This window comes from Lachancea lanzarotensis, scaffold LALA0S01 (assembly GCF_000938715.1).
Source record: "Lachancea lanzarotensis genome assembly LALA0, scaffold LALA0S01, whole genome shotgun sequence".
In the NCBI taxonomy this organism is placed as follows: domain Eukaryota; kingdom Fungi; phylum Ascomycota; class Saccharomycetes; order Saccharomycetales; family Saccharomycetaceae; genus Lachancea; species Lachancea lanzarotensis.
In genome coordinates this window covers 149,954-168,513 of record NW_019212879.1, presented here as the reverse complement: position 1 = coordinate 168,513, position 18,560 = coordinate 149,954, and the positions used below count along the sequence as shown (strand labels likewise).

The 18,560-nt window shown below is 45.2% G+C and overlaps 9 protein-coding genes across 9 annotated transcripts; 4 read left to right on the top strand and 5 right to left on the bottom strand.

The window, feature by feature from the left end:
- Positions 1 to 148: 148 nt before the first annotated feature.
- SPC34 (LALA0S01e01750g1_1) lies at positions 149 to 967 on the bottom strand (the record flags this gene model as incomplete). Its single annotated transcript, XM_022774167.1, has 1 exon — positions 149 to 967. The coding sequence occupies one exon, from the start codon at positions 965 to 967 to the stop codon at positions 149 to 151; it is 819 nt and encodes a 272-aa protein (XP_022626290.1).
- Positions 968 to 1,168: 201 nt separating this feature from the next.
- On the bottom strand, positions 1,169 to 2,326 carry KAE1 (LALA0S01e01728g1_1; the record flags this gene model as incomplete). The annotated part of the gene is made up of 1 exon (XM_022774164.1): positions 1,169 to 2,326. The coding sequence occupies one exon, from the start codon at positions 2,324 to 2,326 to the stop codon at positions 1,169 to 1,171; it is 1,158 nt and encodes a 385-aa protein (XP_022626289.1).
- A 2,629-nt stretch (positions 2,327 to 4,955) lies between these two features.
- On the top strand, positions 4,956 to 6,749 carry GAP1 (LALA0S01e01706g1_1; the record flags this gene model as incomplete). The annotated part of the gene is made up of 1 exon (XM_022774163.1): positions 4,956 to 6,749. One exon carries the CDS (start codon positions 4,956 to 4,958, stop codon positions 6,747 to 6,749), a length of 1,794 nt encoding a protein of 597 aa, XP_022626288.1.
- Positions 6,750 to 7,179: 430 nt separating this feature from the next.
- Positions 7,180 to 8,274, top strand: LALA0_S01e01684g (LALA0S01e01684g1_1; the record flags this gene model as incomplete). Its single annotated transcript, XM_022774162.1, has 1 exon — positions 7,180 to 8,274. One exon carries the CDS (start codon positions 7,180 to 7,182, stop codon positions 8,272 to 8,274), a length of 1,095 nt encoding a protein of 364 aa, XP_022626287.1.
- Positions 8,275 to 8,507: 233 nt separating this feature from the next.
- HMT1 (LALA0S01e01662g1_1) lies at positions 8,508 to 9,554 on the bottom strand (the record flags this gene model as incomplete). Its single annotated transcript, XM_022774161.1, has 1 exon — positions 8,508 to 9,554. The coding sequence occupies one exon, from the start codon at positions 9,552 to 9,554 to the stop codon at positions 8,508 to 8,510; it is 1,047 nt and encodes a 348-aa protein (XP_022626286.1).
- A 309-nt stretch (positions 9,555 to 9,863) lies between these two features.
- PEX8 (LALA0S01e01640g1_1) lies at positions 9,864 to 11,582 on the bottom strand (the record flags this gene model as incomplete). Its single annotated transcript, XM_022774160.1, has 1 exon — positions 9,864 to 11,582. One exon carries the CDS (start codon positions 11,580 to 11,582, stop codon positions 9,864 to 9,866), a length of 1,719 nt encoding a protein of 572 aa, XP_022626285.1.
- A 140-nt stretch (positions 11,583 to 11,722) lies between these two features.
- Positions 11,723 to 12,565, top strand: DSC2 (LALA0S01e01618g1_1; the record flags this gene model as incomplete). The annotated part of the gene is made up of 1 exon (XM_022774159.1): positions 11,723 to 12,565. One exon carries the CDS (start codon positions 11,723 to 11,725, stop codon positions 12,563 to 12,565), a length of 843 nt encoding a protein of 280 aa, XP_022626284.1.
- A 52-nt stretch (positions 12,566 to 12,617) lies between these two features.
- Positions 12,618 to 13,181, bottom strand: PAC10 (LALA0S01e01596g1_1; the record flags this gene model as incomplete). Its single annotated transcript, XM_022774158.1, has 1 exon — positions 12,618 to 13,181. One exon carries the CDS (start codon positions 13,179 to 13,181, stop codon positions 12,618 to 12,620), a length of 564 nt encoding a protein of 187 aa, XP_022626283.1.
- Positions 13,182 to 14,450: 1,269 nt separating this feature from the next.
- LALA0_S01e01574g (LALA0S01e01574g1_1) lies at positions 14,451 to 18,212 on the top strand (the record flags this gene model as incomplete). The annotated part of the gene is made up of 1 exon (XM_022774157.1): positions 14,451 to 18,212. One exon carries the CDS (start codon positions 14,451 to 14,453, stop codon positions 18,210 to 18,212), a length of 3,762 nt encoding a protein of 1,253 aa, XP_022626282.1.
- Positions 18,213 to 18,560: the final 348 nt, after the last annotated feature.

Genomic DNA, 18,560 nt, shown 5'->3' with positions numbered 1-18,560 from the left:
GCAGTTGACCGAAGAGTCCATGTTTTTTTAGGACTCCTGGGCGCGAGTTTTCAAAACTTTTTTGAGCACTTTTCTGAATTTGCCGATTTTATGACATTTTCTCAGCTCCCTTACCATATTACTGCTATAGTACCTCTGCTCACACCACTCATGGTCTCTGTAATGCCTCTAGCCGGTTTCGTAGCTCTGAAATTTCCTCTTGCTCTTTCCTGATCAATTTCGTAATTCCAGAACTCATTGCCTTAGCTTGCAATTGTTCTTCCTGCTGAGAGATTTCGCTGCGAAGCTGACGAATTTCGGCATCGATCTCCTTATACCGCTGCAACAGATGAGAATACTTTTTCTGATATTCAGATATCGGCCAGTTCGTCACGATCTCGCTGTGCACTTTGAAGATCAATTCTACCGGGAAGTCCTCCACAAAAAGGGTCTTTCTGCGACCGCTGATTCCAGAGTCGCTATCTTCCGTGATCACGGTCCCGTTTTGCAATGCGTGGAGCAAGTTTCGAACCTGCTCATCGCCCTCGAATTTTTTGAGCAGCGCTTTAAAAATACCTTCAGTCTTAAGTTCCTCTAGCAGAAATCCACGTTGTTGTTCACTACGGGCAGCGTCCTGTTCGTGCTGTTTCAGGTAAAAACTCTTGGGTACGTGAATGATGGGTGGTTCATCGGCACCTCCCAAACGGCGATTTCGCTTCAAATTCGCTTCGTGTTCCGTCAAAAAGTCAAACACTCCAACTTTGTCGTCCTTGCGTCTTGGAAGCTTGTTCTGATCGATCTTGTACAAAGGAGCTTCTTCCTGAGCGTCCCCATCGCGTATTATATTGGTGATTATGTCTGCGTAAGAAACAGATGGGTCTGGGACGATAGCATTGTGGAAAATGCCCGGAGGTTTAAAATACAATGTTTGAATCGAATTACTAGATACTTTGAGCTGTTCCAGACAGTCATTGAGGCTTCCAGACATCCTTCAAACGCTCAGATCTGTCGAAACTTGGTATCTTTATTCAGTATTTATAACGAGATCCGTCACTCAAGCTAATTAATATCGGTATAGGCTGTGCCACTGTAAGAATACCAAAGAAATGGCAACCTTGATCTTGAGGTTTTTGGCTGAAGGCCACATCTTTCGACAGTCCTATTTAATGCTCTGTATCTAGTAAATCTATCACTCTCTCCAGGCGACGTACACCTCGTCGGTCCGGAATTTCTGGGTTACCACAGTGTCTGCGATATCTTGGACTGCATCACCCATTCTGTACTGTAAAAGACCGGCTTGCGCAATCATGACACCGTTGTCAATGCAAAACCGCTCGTCTGTAGCATGCACCTGGCCATTTGACCTGTCGCGACACATGGAGGCCATCATTTCTTGTAATCTCACATTGCACCCAACACCGCCAACAATGAGGACCTGGTTGGAGTTGACGTGGGCCATGGCCCGTTCTGTTATTTCCACGAGCATGGCAAACAAGTTTTCCTGGAGTGAGTAGCACAAATCGGCAACGGTGACAAGTTGCTGGCCCGTTTGGGGATCAAATAAAAGCTTGTTCTTGGTGTTTTTGTTGAACAGGTCTTTAGCCAGTGAGTCAACGTAGCCCAAGATTCCGCTCATCGACAAGTCCATTCCCTTGACCGTGTAAGGCAGCTCTACCAGTTGGTCCTTATTGGTGCACTTGAGCGCAAGCTGTTCAATATTGTAACCGGGCGATGGTTCGTTCGGAATTTTCAGCGTTCTGGCAAACCTGTCCAGACAGTTTCCGATGGCGATATCGAGCGTTTCGCCAAAGATCCGGTACCGGTTTTCGGAATATGCAATAACTTGGGTGTTTCCACCGCTAACGTACAGAACCACCGGATTTTCTGCCTTTGTTATTTCTCTGCCCATCTCGATATGGCCTACGCAATGGTTCACGCCTACAAGCGGCACATCCCACAAAAGCGAAAGAGTCCTGGCCATCACGACGACCGAATGCAACGGTGCTCCCATTCCTGGTCCCTGGGTGAAACAGATGGTGTCTAGATCGGTTGGATCTTTGATGCCAGCTTCTTGCAACGCTTTTTTCACCAGTCTAACTGCCCAGTTACGATGGTGTCTGGCGGTGTCCCTGGGTAAAAAGCCTTCGCCTGGTGGAGTGACGTACGTATCTCGTATGTTGGCCAAGATTTGCAGCTCACAATGGTGTGAAAGATCGCTGTCTGCATGTTGAGGCAGCAAAGGATGTTTAATGATGCCAACACCAAGCTTATTGGCTGAACCTTCCAGACCAAGAGCTAAATAGTATTGTTTCCTGTGCCGTGGTGGGACCTTATTGAGGTTGACCATGCTTGTGAAGTGAGAATGACTGATAGTAGCAGAGATGAAATCAAGGTTGAGTGAGTTTAGGTTTTTAAGATTTTGGTGATGAAGTTGAACATTTGACAAGAGCTTATTAGAGAGAGTTCGGTACGTCAGAGACAGAAGAAGTGATCAGTGAGACTGAAGTGAAGGGTGTGAAGCACTGAAAGTTGTGAACTTTAATGGTGCAATGAGCAAAGAAGAGGTTTCTATAGGAAGTTTGTTGAGTAATAGTTTTTTAAAAAACAGAGAGGAAGGTCGATGCCCAGAAAATGCGATTTTAGCGGGAGTTGAAGAGGTATACGCTTTCTTGAAATTGGTAGGGTTGTAAGATCTTGATGGCGTAGGGTGATTGTGAACGGTGGTTTGCGTTCTTGTCGAGAGTAACTATCAACTTAAGTACTTAAATTTGGGGAAGAACGTTGCTTCTTCTACTTGTACGTTGAGAAAGACGGACTTTCAACTTAAGTATGCAAATTTTGATTGGTGGGTTTCTGAGGAAGGTTTCTCAATTGCACAATGTCTTGCTGTTATTCACAGTGGGGAGCGTCAGGGGGTTGAGCTACAAGAATATTACACTTTATCCACAGTTTAGAGCGGTAGGCCCGCCCTGCTTTCTTATTCACAATGGGATGCGTTAGACAGCCGAGTTTTTCGCTAATCTTGTATCCGTTTTTACCGCATTTGAGGGCGTCCAACAATCAATGGCTTGGCTACGCTTGTAGCCTTCTTTACCCGAGATGAGACTGCCATGCAGTCAACTGCTGCACACGCTGCTCTCTGTCTAAAGTCCAGTGCGTCAAACAATTAGTATCTCAGACCTATGCTTGTAGCGGTGTTCACCCACAATTGAGACTGTCATACAATCAATTGCTGTTCGATGCCTTGCCATTCTCAAAGCAATTAGTAGTAAGTGGCTTTCAGCTGTTGAGCCACGCTTGTATCAATAGGTACCCACGATTGAAACCGTCAGGTAATCACTTGCTGCATGTAAACTGCCTTCTTTAACACATTAGCACCCAGCAATCAAATGCTAAAGAAAACGTCGCTCTCACTTGTTAAATTCTGCCTTCTAACTATCGTACTGACCATCTTTCGATGTGATTGCCCTGTAGTTCCGTTTGCTGAAATTGCTTGTATTTCTAGTCTTTGGTGAACTTCCACGCAACGCACGACAAGTTTGACTTTATGGGTTTGCTTTAAACAACGATCTGAAAATCGTATCTACTTTTGGAAGCCCTCTCAAGTTGAGATCGTGCTTTTTAAAGGTGAGTACTCTTCCATGCTGCCTCAAGTTGAGAGGCTCTCTCAATTTTGGTGACAACCTAGTTCAACGTATCGAGTCAAGACATCTGAATATGACATCTGAGTATGACATCTGGATATGACATCTACTATTTTCAAGTAAATCTAAAATCATCATACCCTTTCACTTTGAAACCATGGTCTCATCGTGGTAGCCACTTGAACTGAATACACTACACCGCTAACCAAACTCAATTCCAAGACCTGGCATCCATAAAATTAGCTACGGATTCCATCTATTGAATAACCCCATCAACTGTTCTTTCATCAAAGGTTCCACCTCGCTATTCACTTAAGGTTTCTTCCACCCAGTCTTACCTGTTCCCTCACCTGTTCTTCCACCTCTTCTCTCACCTAATCTTCCCCGCTGTTCTCTCTTCTCTAATCAAACTGTGTGTGTGTATTCCCCTTCTAAGTTTTCTTCTATTTACTGTTGTAGATACACACTTTTGATAACTTGACTCCCACACTTATGAAAAAGCTCACTTTAGTTCTCGCAATAACTCCCGCCTCACCCACATTATCGTTCTCCCGCCTGTAACGTCTACGACAACACCATGAAAAACTTCCTTGGCAAAACCCAAACTCCTCGTCATGATCATCACTAATCATTCCACTACCTTTCACTCCACTCACTACTACCTTCACTCCACTCTCACCGGTTTCCCTTCAAACCAACGTAGTTCTTATCTCTGTATACCAACCAGCTACGAACGTACGTATCTCTCACTCACTTTCGCTGTCTTACGAATAACGAAAGTACCTTTCTATCCAATGAACGACGAATCTCCTCCCATGAGCTACGTACGCATCTTCGGATTGAAGAACTTACCTCCTGTACCATACCCCTACTACTATCTAATCTTTAACATCCTGGGTTTGTCAGTGGCCTAAATACCAAGCTTATCAGTGAAACAGAGCCTTACGTTTCTCCCAAGAACCGGGTCACTCTCACGAGAAATCCACGTTGTTCCCTTTTAACAACACTAAACTATACGGTAACCAGTGATAAGCAACTGTGGTTTGGACAAAGTTAGTGCCGCATGGTTTAGCGATAATCGAGATTATCATCTTCCTCACCACTGTCATCTCCATATCTCGAACTCAAGGACGCAAGGAGGCCCCACCGTTCAAGATAAGCCCGGGACCGCACAATCAACGATTATACTCGGCCCATCGCTCGATCCTTGGCAATAGCTTCGCTGCGTATAAAAGACCTGCAACAACGTTGGTGACAGAAGAACCGGAAAGTGTACTCAGTTTGTTCTTCATATAGTTGTTCTCTTCATATCCCAACAAGCCTGCCATCTCTATGTCGGAAGACAAGAAAAACTTTGTATACGCGCAGGAAGAAGGCTACCAGGGCGATGGTACGCACTCGTACGATACCTCCGCCGAGTCCAACAAGGCCGGTGCCCAGAATGGAACGTCGTCCAAGTCGGGTTCCGCCTGGCAGGACTTCAAAGACAGCTTCAAACAGGTGCCGGTCGAAGAACTCGACCCAAACCTCACGCCAGCTGAAAGAACAGCCATCGCAACGGCTAGATCTCCATTGCAACGTCATCTTAAGAACAGACACTTGCAAATGATTGCCATTGGTGGTGCCATCGGTACCGGGTTGTTCGTGGGGTCCGGAACGGCCCTTAGAACTGCCGGTCCTGCCGGTATCTTGATCGGCTGGGGTCTCACAGGTACTATGATCTACTGTATGGTGATGTCCGCCGGTGAGATGGCCGTGGCATACCCGGTGTCTGGTGGTTTCACGACGTTTGCTACACGTTTCGTGGACGAGTCTTTCGGTTTCGCTGTCAACTACAACTATATGCTTCAGTGGCTGGTGGTGCTGCCATTAGAAATTGTGGCCGCGTCGATCACGGTCAACTTTTGGGGAACTCCACCCAAGTATCGCGACGGTTTCGTTGCGTTGTTTTACGTCGTCATTGTGCTCATCAATATGTTTGGTGTCAAAGGTTACGGTGAGGCCGAATTTATCTTTTCGTTCATCAAGGTGGTCACCGTGATCGGGTTCATCATTCTGGGTGTCATTTTGGTTTGTGGTGGTGGCCCTCACGGTCATTACATCGGAGGTACCACCTGGCACACTCCCGGTGCGTTGGTCGGTGACAGTGCAGGCCAACGGTTCAAGGGTGTATGTACAGTGTTTGTGACCGCTGCTTTCTCTTTCGCCGGTTCAGAACTTGTCGGTTTGGCATCTGCCGAAACGGAAAACCCAAGAAAGGCGCTGCCTAGTGCCTCCAAACAGGTTTTCTGGAGAGTCTCGCTATTCTACATCATCTCGCTGTGTTTGATCGGTTTGCTCGTTCCTTACAACGACGCAAGACTAATTGGTGCATCGTCCGTGGACGCTGCTGCTTCCCCATTTGTGATCGCTATCAAGAACCACGGAATCAGTGGTCTTCCAAGTGTTATCAACGTGGTCATCTTGATTTCCGTGCTATCGGTAGGTAACTCTGCCGTTTTCGCTTGCTCCAGATCCATCACCGCTTTGGCCGAGCAGGGCTCGCTTCCTAAAGTTTTCGCATACGTCGACAGAAAGGGTAGACCACTTGTGGGTATTGCTGTGACCTGTACTTTTGGTCTGCTATGTTTCATTGCGCAATCCGACAAAGAAGGCGATGTTTTCAACTGGTTGCTGGCGCTATCGGGTTTGTCGTCTCTGTTCACCTGGTTTGGTATCTGTCTGTGCCATCTCCGCTTTAGAAGAGCTCTTGCTGCGCAAGGTCGCTCCACCGATGAGCTGGCCTTCGCGTCTACCGTGGGCGTGTGGGGGTCTGGTTACGGTGCTGGTCTAATTCTACTGGTGCTTATTGCCCAATTCTGGGTTGCCGTGTGGCCTCCTGGAGATGCCCCTAGTGCTGAGGCCTTTTTCGAAGCCTACTTGTCCTTCCCAGTTCTTTTGGCCTTTTACGTTGGCCACAAGCTATGGAAACGTAACTGGAAGCTATTTATTAGAGCCAAGGACATCGACATTGACACCGGTAGAAGAGTGGTGGATATCGACACTTTGAGACAAGAAGTGGCCGAAGAAAAAGCTGTTTTGAAATCCAAGCCCTTCTACTACCGTACATGGAAGTTCTGGTGTTGAAAAGGCGCAGTATTAGTGGCGCCGCATGTATCATAGCTAGTACTGAGACTTTCTAAATAATGTAGGACACCCTTAGTGCATGTGGAAAACACTAGAGTAATAAAATTAACCTCAAATATAGATCATCGTTGTGTGTGTGTGTGTAGTTGGGTTAGTTTCTTTGTTAACAGATCTCAAGATACCGTTGGTCTTCTACCCAATTATTCACCCATTCCTCTATGCAGCTCTCTATCCAAACATCTACCCACTCCTCTATCTATCCCTCGATCCAAACATCTACTCGATTTTGTACTCAGCGACCACTCTCAAATTTTTTGGAAAAAAATTTTTTTTTTCAGGACTATAAAAAGGCCGACGATCTCATCGACTTTTCCTTCCCACTGTTCTTTTCCGAAACACCCCATCGCACTCTTTGTTAGTTTTAAGAACCATGTCCTCTCGTCCTCAAGTCTCCGTGCAAAAGCTCTCCGGTGAAGCTTCCGGCAACTCTTTGGCTTTGCCAGCCGTTTTCTCGGCTCCAATCCGTCCAGACCTTGTCCACAGCGTTTTCACCAGCGTGAACAAGAACAAGAGACAGGCTTACGCCGTCTCCGAGAAGGCCGGTCACCAAACCTCTGCCGAATCTTGGGGTACCGGTCGTGCTGTTGCCCGTATTCCTCGTGTCGGTGGTGGTGGTACCCACAGATCCGGTCAGGCTGCTTTCGGTAACATGTGTCGTGGTGGTCGTATGTTCGCTCCTACCAAGACCTGGAGAAAGTGGAACGTTAAGGTCAACCACAACGAAAAGAGATACGCTACCGCGTCTGCGATCGCCGCCTCTGCTGTGGCCTCTTTGGTTTTGGCTAGAGGTCACCGTGTCGAGAAGATCCCAGAGATCCCTCTCGTTATCTCTTCTGACCTAGAATCCATCACCAAGACCAAGGAAGCCGTCGCCGCCCTAAAGGCCGTCGGTGCCCACTCTGACGTGGTCAAGGTGCTCAAGTCCAAGAAGTTGAGAGCCGGTAAGGGTAAGTACAGAAACAGAAGATTCACCCAGAGACTAGGTCCTTTGGTTGTGTACGCCAACGACAACGGTCTTGTCAAGGCTTTCAGAAACTTGCCAGGTGTTCAAACCGCCAACGTTGCCTCTTTGAACCTATTGCAGTTGGCCCCAGGTGCCCACTTGGGTAGATTCGTCATCTGGACCGAAGCTGCTTTCGCTCAATTGGACCAGGTCTGGGGTTCCGAGACCGTTGCTTCTTCCGTCAAGTCCAACTACACTTTGCCATCCAACATCATCTCCAACACCGATGTTACCAGAATCATCAACTCTTCTGAAATCCAATCTGTTGTTAGACCAGCTGGCCAGCCAAGCCAAAAGCGTACTCACGTTTTGAAGAAGAACCCATTGAAGAACAAGCAAGTCTTGTTGAGATTGAACCCATACGCCAAGGTCTTTGCTGCCGAGAAGTTGGGTTCCAAGAAGGCCGAGCACAAGAAGGGCTCTGTCTCCAAGGTTTTCGCCGAGACTTTGAAGCACGAGTAAGTGTTTTAATGCTTCGAGTTAATCAAACTTCTATTTTTTAGACGTTTCAAGGATTCAAATATGTAGATCAAGTAACATTAGTTATAGGTTTAAAGTTTGATTCCTGTTTACTACAGATAATTTCTCATGTTCGCGCGCGGAATAAACAAATATATGTTTGTGCCTTTTTTTCTAGTAGTTGTGCTTTACTGATTATGTTCTAATGTACAATATTAACCTATCTTACATGTTCTTCAATGCATCACATACGAGTTTGTGTTTTTCTTGGATCTCTGAGCAGATTCCGTACCTTTAGCTTTGAAGTCGTACGCGATCTTCACGTCCAGATCTCTGTTGTTGGTCTTGTTTGGTGTGCAGGATAATTCTCCTTCCAAAACATCACCCTTCTCACTTTCAAGGTCATCTTCAAGATAGAAAACGGTTTGTTTCCAATGCGTATAAGGAGCATGAGCACCTGTTGAGAACGTTACAGGTTTCTTACCTTTTGGCGCAGGGAATTCAATGTCGAACCAGCTGATGAGTCCGTTGATGAAATCTTGATTTTTTGCTTCAAGCTTGAATTTTGACTTGAAAGCCAAGTCAGCGACGGTAATGGTGTTCAAGTCAAACTCCACCAATTTGGCTCTCGTGGTGTTAACGGCACTATGGTTAACAGTATCTACGAGAGGCTCCCTTTTCACTAGCGGGATGAATGGCGAGTAATCGAAGCCGTAAACATCTTGCCAGTAATTGAGTTTCTCGTCCTTGTACTGGGCGTCCTCAATACCAGCTATGTGGATTGAGCATTTGTCTGGAAGAATCAAACCTCCTTCAACGAGATAACGATCACGGGCTAATAGAACGGTGTCCATCATAGACTCATACAACAGAAAGTAACCCATCCATTCAGATATAATAATGTCAACTTTTGGGTATGGTAGTTCCACGTCTTCCAATTTACCACGCAGAAGAGTGATCTTATCAGAGAATCCATTGAGATCGACGATTTCGCGAGCCATTTCGATGATGCTTGACATATCAACGCCAATAACGTGTTTGGCACCATTTTTCGCTGCAAACATCGAGAGAATACCTGTACCGCAACCAACGTCTAGCACAATCTTGTCCTTAAACAAATCTTTGTTTTGAACAATCGCATTACGGTACGAAAGCGTTCTCACCGAATCTTGAAGCATTTCTTCATGAATACCATGGTGATCATAAGAACTGAAGTAATGTTGTTCATATTCATTGAGATCTTTCTTCAGCGTTGCCGAATCATTGACATCAGTCTTACTCATGCTGCCAGTACTTTCAAAGGCAGTTGAGGGCAGTCAGAGGTGTTTTCCTGGTACTCTAAAGGCTCCTTCCAGTAGTGATGAGTTTAAAAGGATGCTTAAGGTCTGAAAAATTTTCTTAATTATAGCGATGCTCATCGCCTTGAAAAATGACATCGAAATAAGAACAGACCCTGACACTTGATGAATTTAGTAGGAATTTAGAAAGAAGAATAGTTTATTCAACTTCCTGAGATGATTTTGGATTGGAATCTGGTCGATCTGGTATTTTTCTGAATTTTGATGCCAAGTTTTCGTTAGTTTGTAGAAGTGTCAAAGCTTGGATTGTGAACTTAAGAACCAACTCAGAGCACGGTCGTCTGGTAAGAGCCCCGAATTTATTTGTTTCCAGAGACAATCAAAGATTTTTTCCTTCTGAGCTGGACAAAATTGTATCAATTCTATGATATTTTCCAGCCAACCTGTAATGTACTTGGTTTTGATATGAGGGAGTTGCTGAGCTAGACACTGTATCAGCGTGGAGACGACTTCGGAAGATTCCTTTTGGTGGTTCAAAACGAGCAAATAGGTGTAGTGTAAAACTTCGCGTGAAATATCAGGATTGGTCGGTTTAAGGGCAGGAATTTCTTGGGCAATTGCAGCGAAAATGTGGATCAGTTGGCTCGATTTGAGAACACCAGCCAAAAACCGTTGTGTGGACTGTTCTAGAAATTCGAGATAGTGCGTGGTTTTCCAAACTTGAAGGAATTCGCCTGCCGACTTGTTGTTGTAGAGACAAAGTTGCGTCGCTTGTGCAGCCTCACAAATATTAGCATCCGAAGAGGCAGCATAGAAGGTTACAACAGGAACGAAAAATTCGCTGAGGAAGTCGGGAGTGACGGGCACTATTCCTAGTGAAAACTCAAGAAAATTAAGCAGGTACAGGATTCGACTGTTATTAACAACGTTGTTACCGCTGGATTGATAGATGTTGCCACGCATGGTGTCAAGACAGTTATAATATTGTGCCACGTCAACGGTACATCCTGCCACGCTGATCTTGTAGATATATTCGTAGGACTGAAACCCTTTTTTGCCAAAATCTTGGGCAATAAAATCAACATAAAATAGCGACATGATGACTTGGCTGTACCATTCTTTGGGAATTGCTGGCCGAGATAAACAGCCTCGAAGAATAGAAATAACGGTGAGCAGCTGATTCGAGTATATTTGAGTTGAATAATTGGCTCTGGGAGCGTGCATTTCGCGCAAGGAAATGTCGAAAGTCGTGGCGGTAACTGCACGAAGCGCATTCGTAACGACAACAATGTTGGTCTTAGAAAGCGTACTTTCCAAGGTTTTTGCGATGCTCCCCAAATTTTTGGAAACGAACGATGGGCTTTTTTTATAGTCATTGATGACTGTCAGTGACAACTGCAGTAACACGGGCGCCAATTGTTCACCCATCACTTCATTCACGTCGCGGTTCTCATAAATGCACGATAACAACACCGCTAAGTACTCTGCTTCTCTTGGCGAGTGTTTCATAGTTTCTCTAAACAATTGTCGCCAGACTGGCATGAAGAGCTCGTATTTCCAATTCCTATATTTTCCCGACACAGAGTTTGAATCGTCAAGGAAAAACTGCGTTTGAAGAGTGTCAAGCTTGGCGCGGGTACCCAATATACCAGTCAAAACGGTCAATTTGCTGATATTCCATGCTTTACAGTTCTTGATCGCTCGATCCCAGACTGCGTAAAACTCAGCGACGCTAATGACAGGTTCAGAAATTGAAAGTTTCCAAGAAAAGATAGCTTCAGCGGTTTCCTGTAAAACACTCCGATCTTCACCAAGTAACATAGACCACAGTTGTGATTCCAGGAATCCAGAGACAAGCTGTTCCAGTTTCCTCTTTCTACGCAGTCGAGGTATATAGTAAACTAAATTGCTCAAAATGTCATGTATTTCGCCTGTAAAAATGGGCTGGTGCAGAATAGTGACAAGGTGATCTACTGCTGATTCCAGTTCAGGAGTTTGACCACCAGAGGACATCTTTCTCGATTTGTTTCGTGGTCATGAAATACTCAGAGAGTCTAGTGCTTAGTTTAAGACCTTAATTAATTGAATAAGTTAGCTCAAATCCATCTCATCTCAGAGAGAGAGAAGAAATATATCACAACTAAACCAAGATGATGGCCACCGAGACGCCTCAGGGCCTCTCAAGCTTTCCGGTGACGAAGCTATGCACACTTTTGAGTTTAGGAATACCAGTTTTTGCCTCAGTAGCCGGTGTCAAATATTGGTTTCTGCTTTACACCGATCCATTTATCTCAACTTACAAACAGTACTACAGGTTGATGACATTCCAGATTTCGGCGGTGAATGAGACGGATGTAATACTAATAACACTTATATGGTACTACTACAGGCATCTGGAAAGACTGCTGGGCAGTCGAAAATACTTGAGTCTGATAGCATTGACATGGATGTACACCAGCGTTGTTGTCCTTGTGACAGCTTGGATATTTAATTTGAATCCATTCTTGAAGTGGAATCGGTTCACCACTGGTGCTCTTCCCATTGTGATGAGTCTTTTCCATTTTTACAAGGAGCACACGCCGCGAATGTATCGATTTGACGTAAAAATAATCAAACCGTTGGGGTCCCGGTCCAAACAAATCAAATGGAGTTTCAATGACCAGTTTGTAATAAACGCTTTGGTTGCCATCTTAATGTTGAACCAGGGCCTCGTGGGGGTGGTTACCGCGTTCTTGAGCTGGATGTGCGGCGTTTTCATCGAACGAGGACTTTTCCCGGGATCTGAAGTGTTCAGGCTCCCGCTATTCAAGAAGAGTGCTCAACCAGGACCATCAAGGGGTGTGGTAGCTGCCGGACCAGAGCCGAGCCCGTCTGAATCAGGAAGTTTGCATGCCGCACAAGGCGAGAATGGCCAGGAAGTAGAGCCTGGCGATGAGCCCAGTGACGAGCCTGCACGTCCCCTTGGGGTTCAATTTCTAAACACGTTTAGGATGTAGGTAAATACTTTTGTTATGATGTGCAAACCATGACAGCGAGTGCGGTACCGACTCAGGCTTTTTGCTGAGCCAGCTTTAACTGCTGACGCTTTTCTACGTCCCAGTTGTAGAGTCTAGCACAATTGACCTCCATGGTCGTGATATTCTCTCTTAGGTACTCCACGTCCTCCTGGTTGACTTCTAAGTTTTTCTTACCATCTGCCAATTTCTCATTCAGCAGAGAAATGGCTTCATCTATAGGGTATTCCAGCATTACGTCTGCACCCAGCCAAAGACCTACTTTCAATTCTTGTGATGTGTCTATTTCTGCTGTAGTATAAAGCGTTTCATTGAGCTGGTAGTTGGTTTCCAAATTGCGACCACGTTCTTGCTGTTTCTTCAGGGCATGGCACATATTTAGCGTATTTTCAATTTCTGGAATCTTTTGCTTCAATTGTTTGACCGTCAGCAGTTTCGATTCCTGCATGTATTTGTACTTCGAGAGTCTTTCCTGGAACTTGTTAAAACATAGGTCGAAGTCGTTAGGATCTTTTATGAAATCCTCTACTTTTTCCACAAACGGGGCCTCTGGGATTCCACGAGCGTTAGATTTGGTAGATTTGAGTAGGGCATCCATCGTTGGTAGCTTCGGGTGAGATAGAGTTGGAACGATAGTCGATGGATGAGCTTTCTACATGGAAAGATGATCCTATATAGCTTAGTATATGCTGGAAAACATAGAGTCATGTGCCCACTGTCACATTCGGAAAAGATGATAATATTCGCTGGTCGAAACGATAATGCAAAAGGCGATTGCCGAGGTGGCCCTCGGAGACCAGAAAGTGGGGTACGTCTCTGATATCAATCGCTCCGGATCAGAGATTTGTCTAGGAAAGTTGATCTCAGATTTGGACTCAGTTTTATAACACTGTCATCGCTTTTATCACGAAGGGGTCAAGAGAAATGAAAATTTGATGAAGATTTCTAGATTCATCCAACCTGTTAGTCTTTGGATCAATCAGTAAACTCATAGAAACTCTCTCTTACTTTGTTTTATCTGTAGAATAGTCTGTCTTGATGGGTAGCAGTCTCTTTTCTAATGAAGTTCTATATATTCGTATGATGATTGATAAAGTAGAGCTGTCAAAAAGCTGTCATCCAAAAAACGCAAATTGGCGAAAGTTTGATGCCCATTCCTGCTTGATCTTCTTGCTCATGCCAGGATCGATGTTTACACTAGTTTCTCAGTCGAAATCGGTCGTCTCTTAACCCCTCTCAAACTCGTTATTCGACAAAACTACTTAACATTTCAACGTCACTAAAAGTCGCATAAACGAACCTTACGTGAACAGCTCTGCTCAATCACACATAAAAAGGTATGAGAGCTTTCGGATAGTTTCCCCGTTGAAACTACTTCCAATTTTCGTTCAGACCGTCGAAGGTCTTTTTGCATGGGGTTTTAGTTTGTTAAAGATTACTGTAAGAGCTAAGGATAACTAAAAAGACAAGATCAAAGGTCCTCGCCAAAAAAAATGTGCCGGACTACCTGTATTTCTCCTCAAACTATCTTTTCTTTCCAGTTTCCCCACCAAAATTTGCGCTACTAACTCGCTGACACTCTCACTACCACTAAGGCCTGCACACGGCAGTCCCGAAAATGGCGAGCAGCGGATTCAAGAAGGGAGCTGCTTTCCGTTACTCATCGGAAAGCTCACCGGAGTCAACGTTCTAAGTCGATGGCAAGGTTGGCTTACTGTTGACTCTCGCCAGAGATACTCGTTCAACCTGATATCACTGCCTACCTTTTTTGACATATTACTTGAACTACTCTACCATAAGTACAGGTTATTTTCCAACTTATCTGGACTCTCTGTCCACACATCCTGGCCGTCTACCCTTGGCGTCCATGGATATTGAGCTTGTTGAGAATGAGCTATCGTTTGCCACAGCCCCCCGGGTCTCAGTAGATGTTCGCAAGCTATCGGTTATCGGCCCCAAAAATGTGGCCATTGTGCAAGACATCTCGATGAAAATTCCTAGTGGTTCTATCATGGCAATCATAGGAGGCTCGGGATCTGGAAAAACTACGCTTTTGAATGTACTGGCTTCTAAAATTCCCAGAAATTTGAAATATACCGGTTCCTTTAACTACGTCCCTGATGCAGCGCAGCAAAATGTCATTTCAGTAGAATCATCTCCGGTACATAATTCTCGTTGTACAACTGCTTACTTAACACAGCAAGATGTGCTTTCCCCAAGATTAACCTGCCTTGAAACTTTGCAGTACGCTGCTGATCTCAAGCTCGGCGTCAGCAAGAAGGAGCGCCAAGTTTTGGTCAATGAATTGATCGCTGAGTTGGGATTACGTGATTGTGCCGAAACACTTGTGGGAGATCCTCGTCACCCGGGGCTTTCAGGTGGGGAGAAGCGCAGACTCAGCATCGGAGTACAGATGATTTCAAATCCATCACTTCTGTTTTTAGATGAGCCTACAACGGGCTTGGACGCTTACTCCGCTTATTTGCTGGTCAAAACGCTTCGAAAGTTGGCACATGAAGGAGGGAGAACCTTCGTCATGAGCGTTCATCAACCACGAGCGGATATCCTCTTCCTTTTGGATCAGGTTTGTATTCTATCGAAGGGCTACAATGTCTATTGTGATGACGTTGTGAAAATGGTGCCGTATTTCAGACAGCTGGGATTCAAGGTCCCAGAGCATGTTAATCCTGCAGATTATTTTGTTGATATATGCAGCGTTGATACGAGATCTGAGGAACTTAAGCAACAAACCTCGGATAGACTCAAGAAGCTCATAGAAAGCTGGCAAGAGCCGCAAAATGAGATCAAGTTCATTGAATTGAATATGGCTTATTCACTTTCTGTGATGCCCCATGTTTCATTTTCAACACAAGTTAGAGTGCTCACGAGGCGAGCGTTCAAGGTCAATTGGAGAGATCCGATGACCACCGCAGCACTCTTACTCGAACCTGTGTTGGTTGGTGTAATCACTGGATGGATTTTCTATAAACCTGATCCCACCTCAGCCAAGGGAATAAGGACTTTTACATCAGCACTATATTCCGCGGCGGCATTGCAGGGTTATCTTTTTCTACTATTTGAGATTTATCGACTTTGCGAACAAGACATTAAAGTTTACGATCGCGAAAGGGCCGAAGGCTGTGTAACACCTTGGTCTTTTGTTATCGCCCGAAGACTAGCAAATTTTCTAACCGAAGATTTGGCAATACCTTTACTATTCTCGCTTGTTACATTTTTCATGTACGGGATGCATGCCGAAGCAAAATCATTCTTCACCTTTTTTTCGGTAGTGCTACTAGTTCATCAGTGCTCTACGTCCTTTGCCCTTGTTGCAGTTGCAATTTCTCGAGACTTTTCTAAAGCTTCACTGGTGGGTAATCTCAATTACACTTTACAATCAATGGCATGTGGATTTTTCGTTAACGCTAAACAAATGCCTGTTTATGTCAGATGGACGAAATACATCGCCTATCTATGGTGTGCATTCGGGGCCATGATGTCCAATGGGTTTGCCGACCTCACTTGTGAGTCTGAGCAGAGGGAGGCATGCGTCGGCAATATGGTGCTGAATAGCCTTGGGATCCCACGAGCCTGGAGGACAGTCCCAATTATAATAATTTTTTGCTGGTCGATTGGATTCTATGCTGTTGCAGTATTGATATTCCAGCTAAAAACAGTCGACGTAAGTCTCGCTAAACAGGTCGAAAGCAGTAAGACTGCTTCAAAAACTACCAGGGACAACACGCCAGATTTGGAATCAAATACTCTTGGCTCGAGTTCTTCGCTTCAAGAAGCCCTGCAAGTTGAAATTCGATCTCTCAACATGAAAATCCGGATAAGACGAACCTGGACGACCATCAAAGCAGCCCAGAATTCTCCAGATAATATCGCCATTTTGAACAACATCAATGCTGTTTTCAAGCCCAACACCATTAACGCAATAATGGGTCCCTCCGGCTCAGGAAAGTCCACACTACTCAATATATTATCAGGGAAAGTTCGGTCAAAGTTTTGGACATCGGTGGACACAACAGGGACTATTCACCTGAACGGAACCCAAGTGTCTGAACAAATGCTGAAAGGTTTATGTTCCTTTGTTCCGCAAGATGACGACCACTTGTTGGCACAACTCACCGTCAAGGAGACATTATCTTTGGCGGCGGATTTGAGATTGTCAGCTCTCCGATCAGAGGAGCGCATCTCAAGAGTGAACGAAATAATCTCAGAGCTAGGCTTGAAACATTGTGAAGACACACTAGTTGGAAGCGAGCTTTTAAAGGGGATAAGTGGTGGTGAGAAAAGAAGAGTGTCTATGGGAATTCACCTTCTAACAGACCCGTCAATATTATTGCTCGACGAACCTACTTCTGGGCTAGACAGTTTTACTTCTTTCAAGATTTTAGAGGTCCTGAGCAATATCAGCAAAAAGCCGGGCAAAACAGTCATCATTAGCATCCATCAGCCGCGCGCAGAGGTATTCCAACAGCTGGGGAACATATTGTTGCTGGCCAAAGGTGGCCGCGTGGTGTACAATGGAGGGCCACTTGACATGATTGACTATTTTCGACGCCTTGGATTTGAATGCCCCCCTCTGACCAACGTAGCGGATTATTTTCTGGACATGGTATCTGTAAATACCCAGAATGATATCAACGAGTCAAATTCTCGGGACAGGGTCGAATTGCTGCTTTCGAACTGGGATTTGGAAGCAAACGAACTGGCTACCTGCGGTAGCAAATTGAAGCACGAAGGGTTTGTAGTGGAAGGCCGCGGTCGGAAAAAAGCACCCTTTCTTGTGGCCTACAAAGTTTGTGTGAGACGTCAAGCCAAGACAATCAGGCGTAATATGGAATCTTTGAGTGCCAGGTTAGCGCAAATTCCAGGCGTTGGCATTATACTTGCTCTTTTTTTTGCACCAATCAAACACGACTATGCCAGTATCTCCAATAGGCTCGGCCTGGTTCAACAGTCTACAGCTTTGTATTTCACTGGTATGCTGACGAACCTTGCGTGCTATCCTAGTGAACGAAACTATTTCTATCGGGAGTTCGATGATAACGTTTATGGAATCACACCTTTTTTCCTCGGTTACATGACGCTGGAGATCCCTATGGCTGCGTTTGCTTCCGCTTTGTTCGCGATATTTATGGTGCTGGTATGTGGTCTGAATCGGTCTGCGGACAATTTTTTTGTCACGATGTACTGCAGCATGGTCATATCAACTTGCGGCGAGGCTTTGGGAATTATCACCAACACTCTTTTCACCACCCCGGGTTTTGTAGTCACCGTTGTGTCGATTGTTCTTACGATAGGTTGTGTGATGTCCGGTCTGATGTCATTGCAAATGTCGCAAGTGCTACGAGGTTTCAACTATTTGAGTCCGTTGAACTACACATCAATAGTTTTGATCAATTACGCGTTTCCGAACAATCTCAAGCTAACATGCTCGGACGGGGGCCGAAACGCGGACGGCTCGTGCCTTTTTTCATCAGGTCCACAAGTGCTCGAGAGTTTCGACTTACAGCACGACACGGGTCACTATCTAGGAATTATCATATGTGTTTGGTTTGCATACCGATTGATTGCGTTCTTGATCCTAAAGGCCAAGCTCGAATGGATAAGGTGGTAAACGGGCACATCGAGCAATGTGAAATAAGTACGTTGGTGTGAGAGGGGCGTTTTTGCAACAGGATGCTTGAATTCTCTATGCAGCTGCCTCGCAAACTGGGTGATTCAACGCAGCTTGTGCTGGTCATAAGCAGCGACCGTGACGACCCGCCCTCCGTTCTGCTACTAATTCTACTTCGGTCATCAGCGCGTCATACACTCAGACTTTTTGTCGCAAGTACAGCTTCGGGTCGAGGAATGAGCAGAGAATTTCTTTGGGTAATATCCGCTGCCCTTTATATAAAATAAGAGCCTGATTCCTGTCGAGAAGTTAAAGAACCAGAGCACAGGGAAGGCATCTTGAACTGGG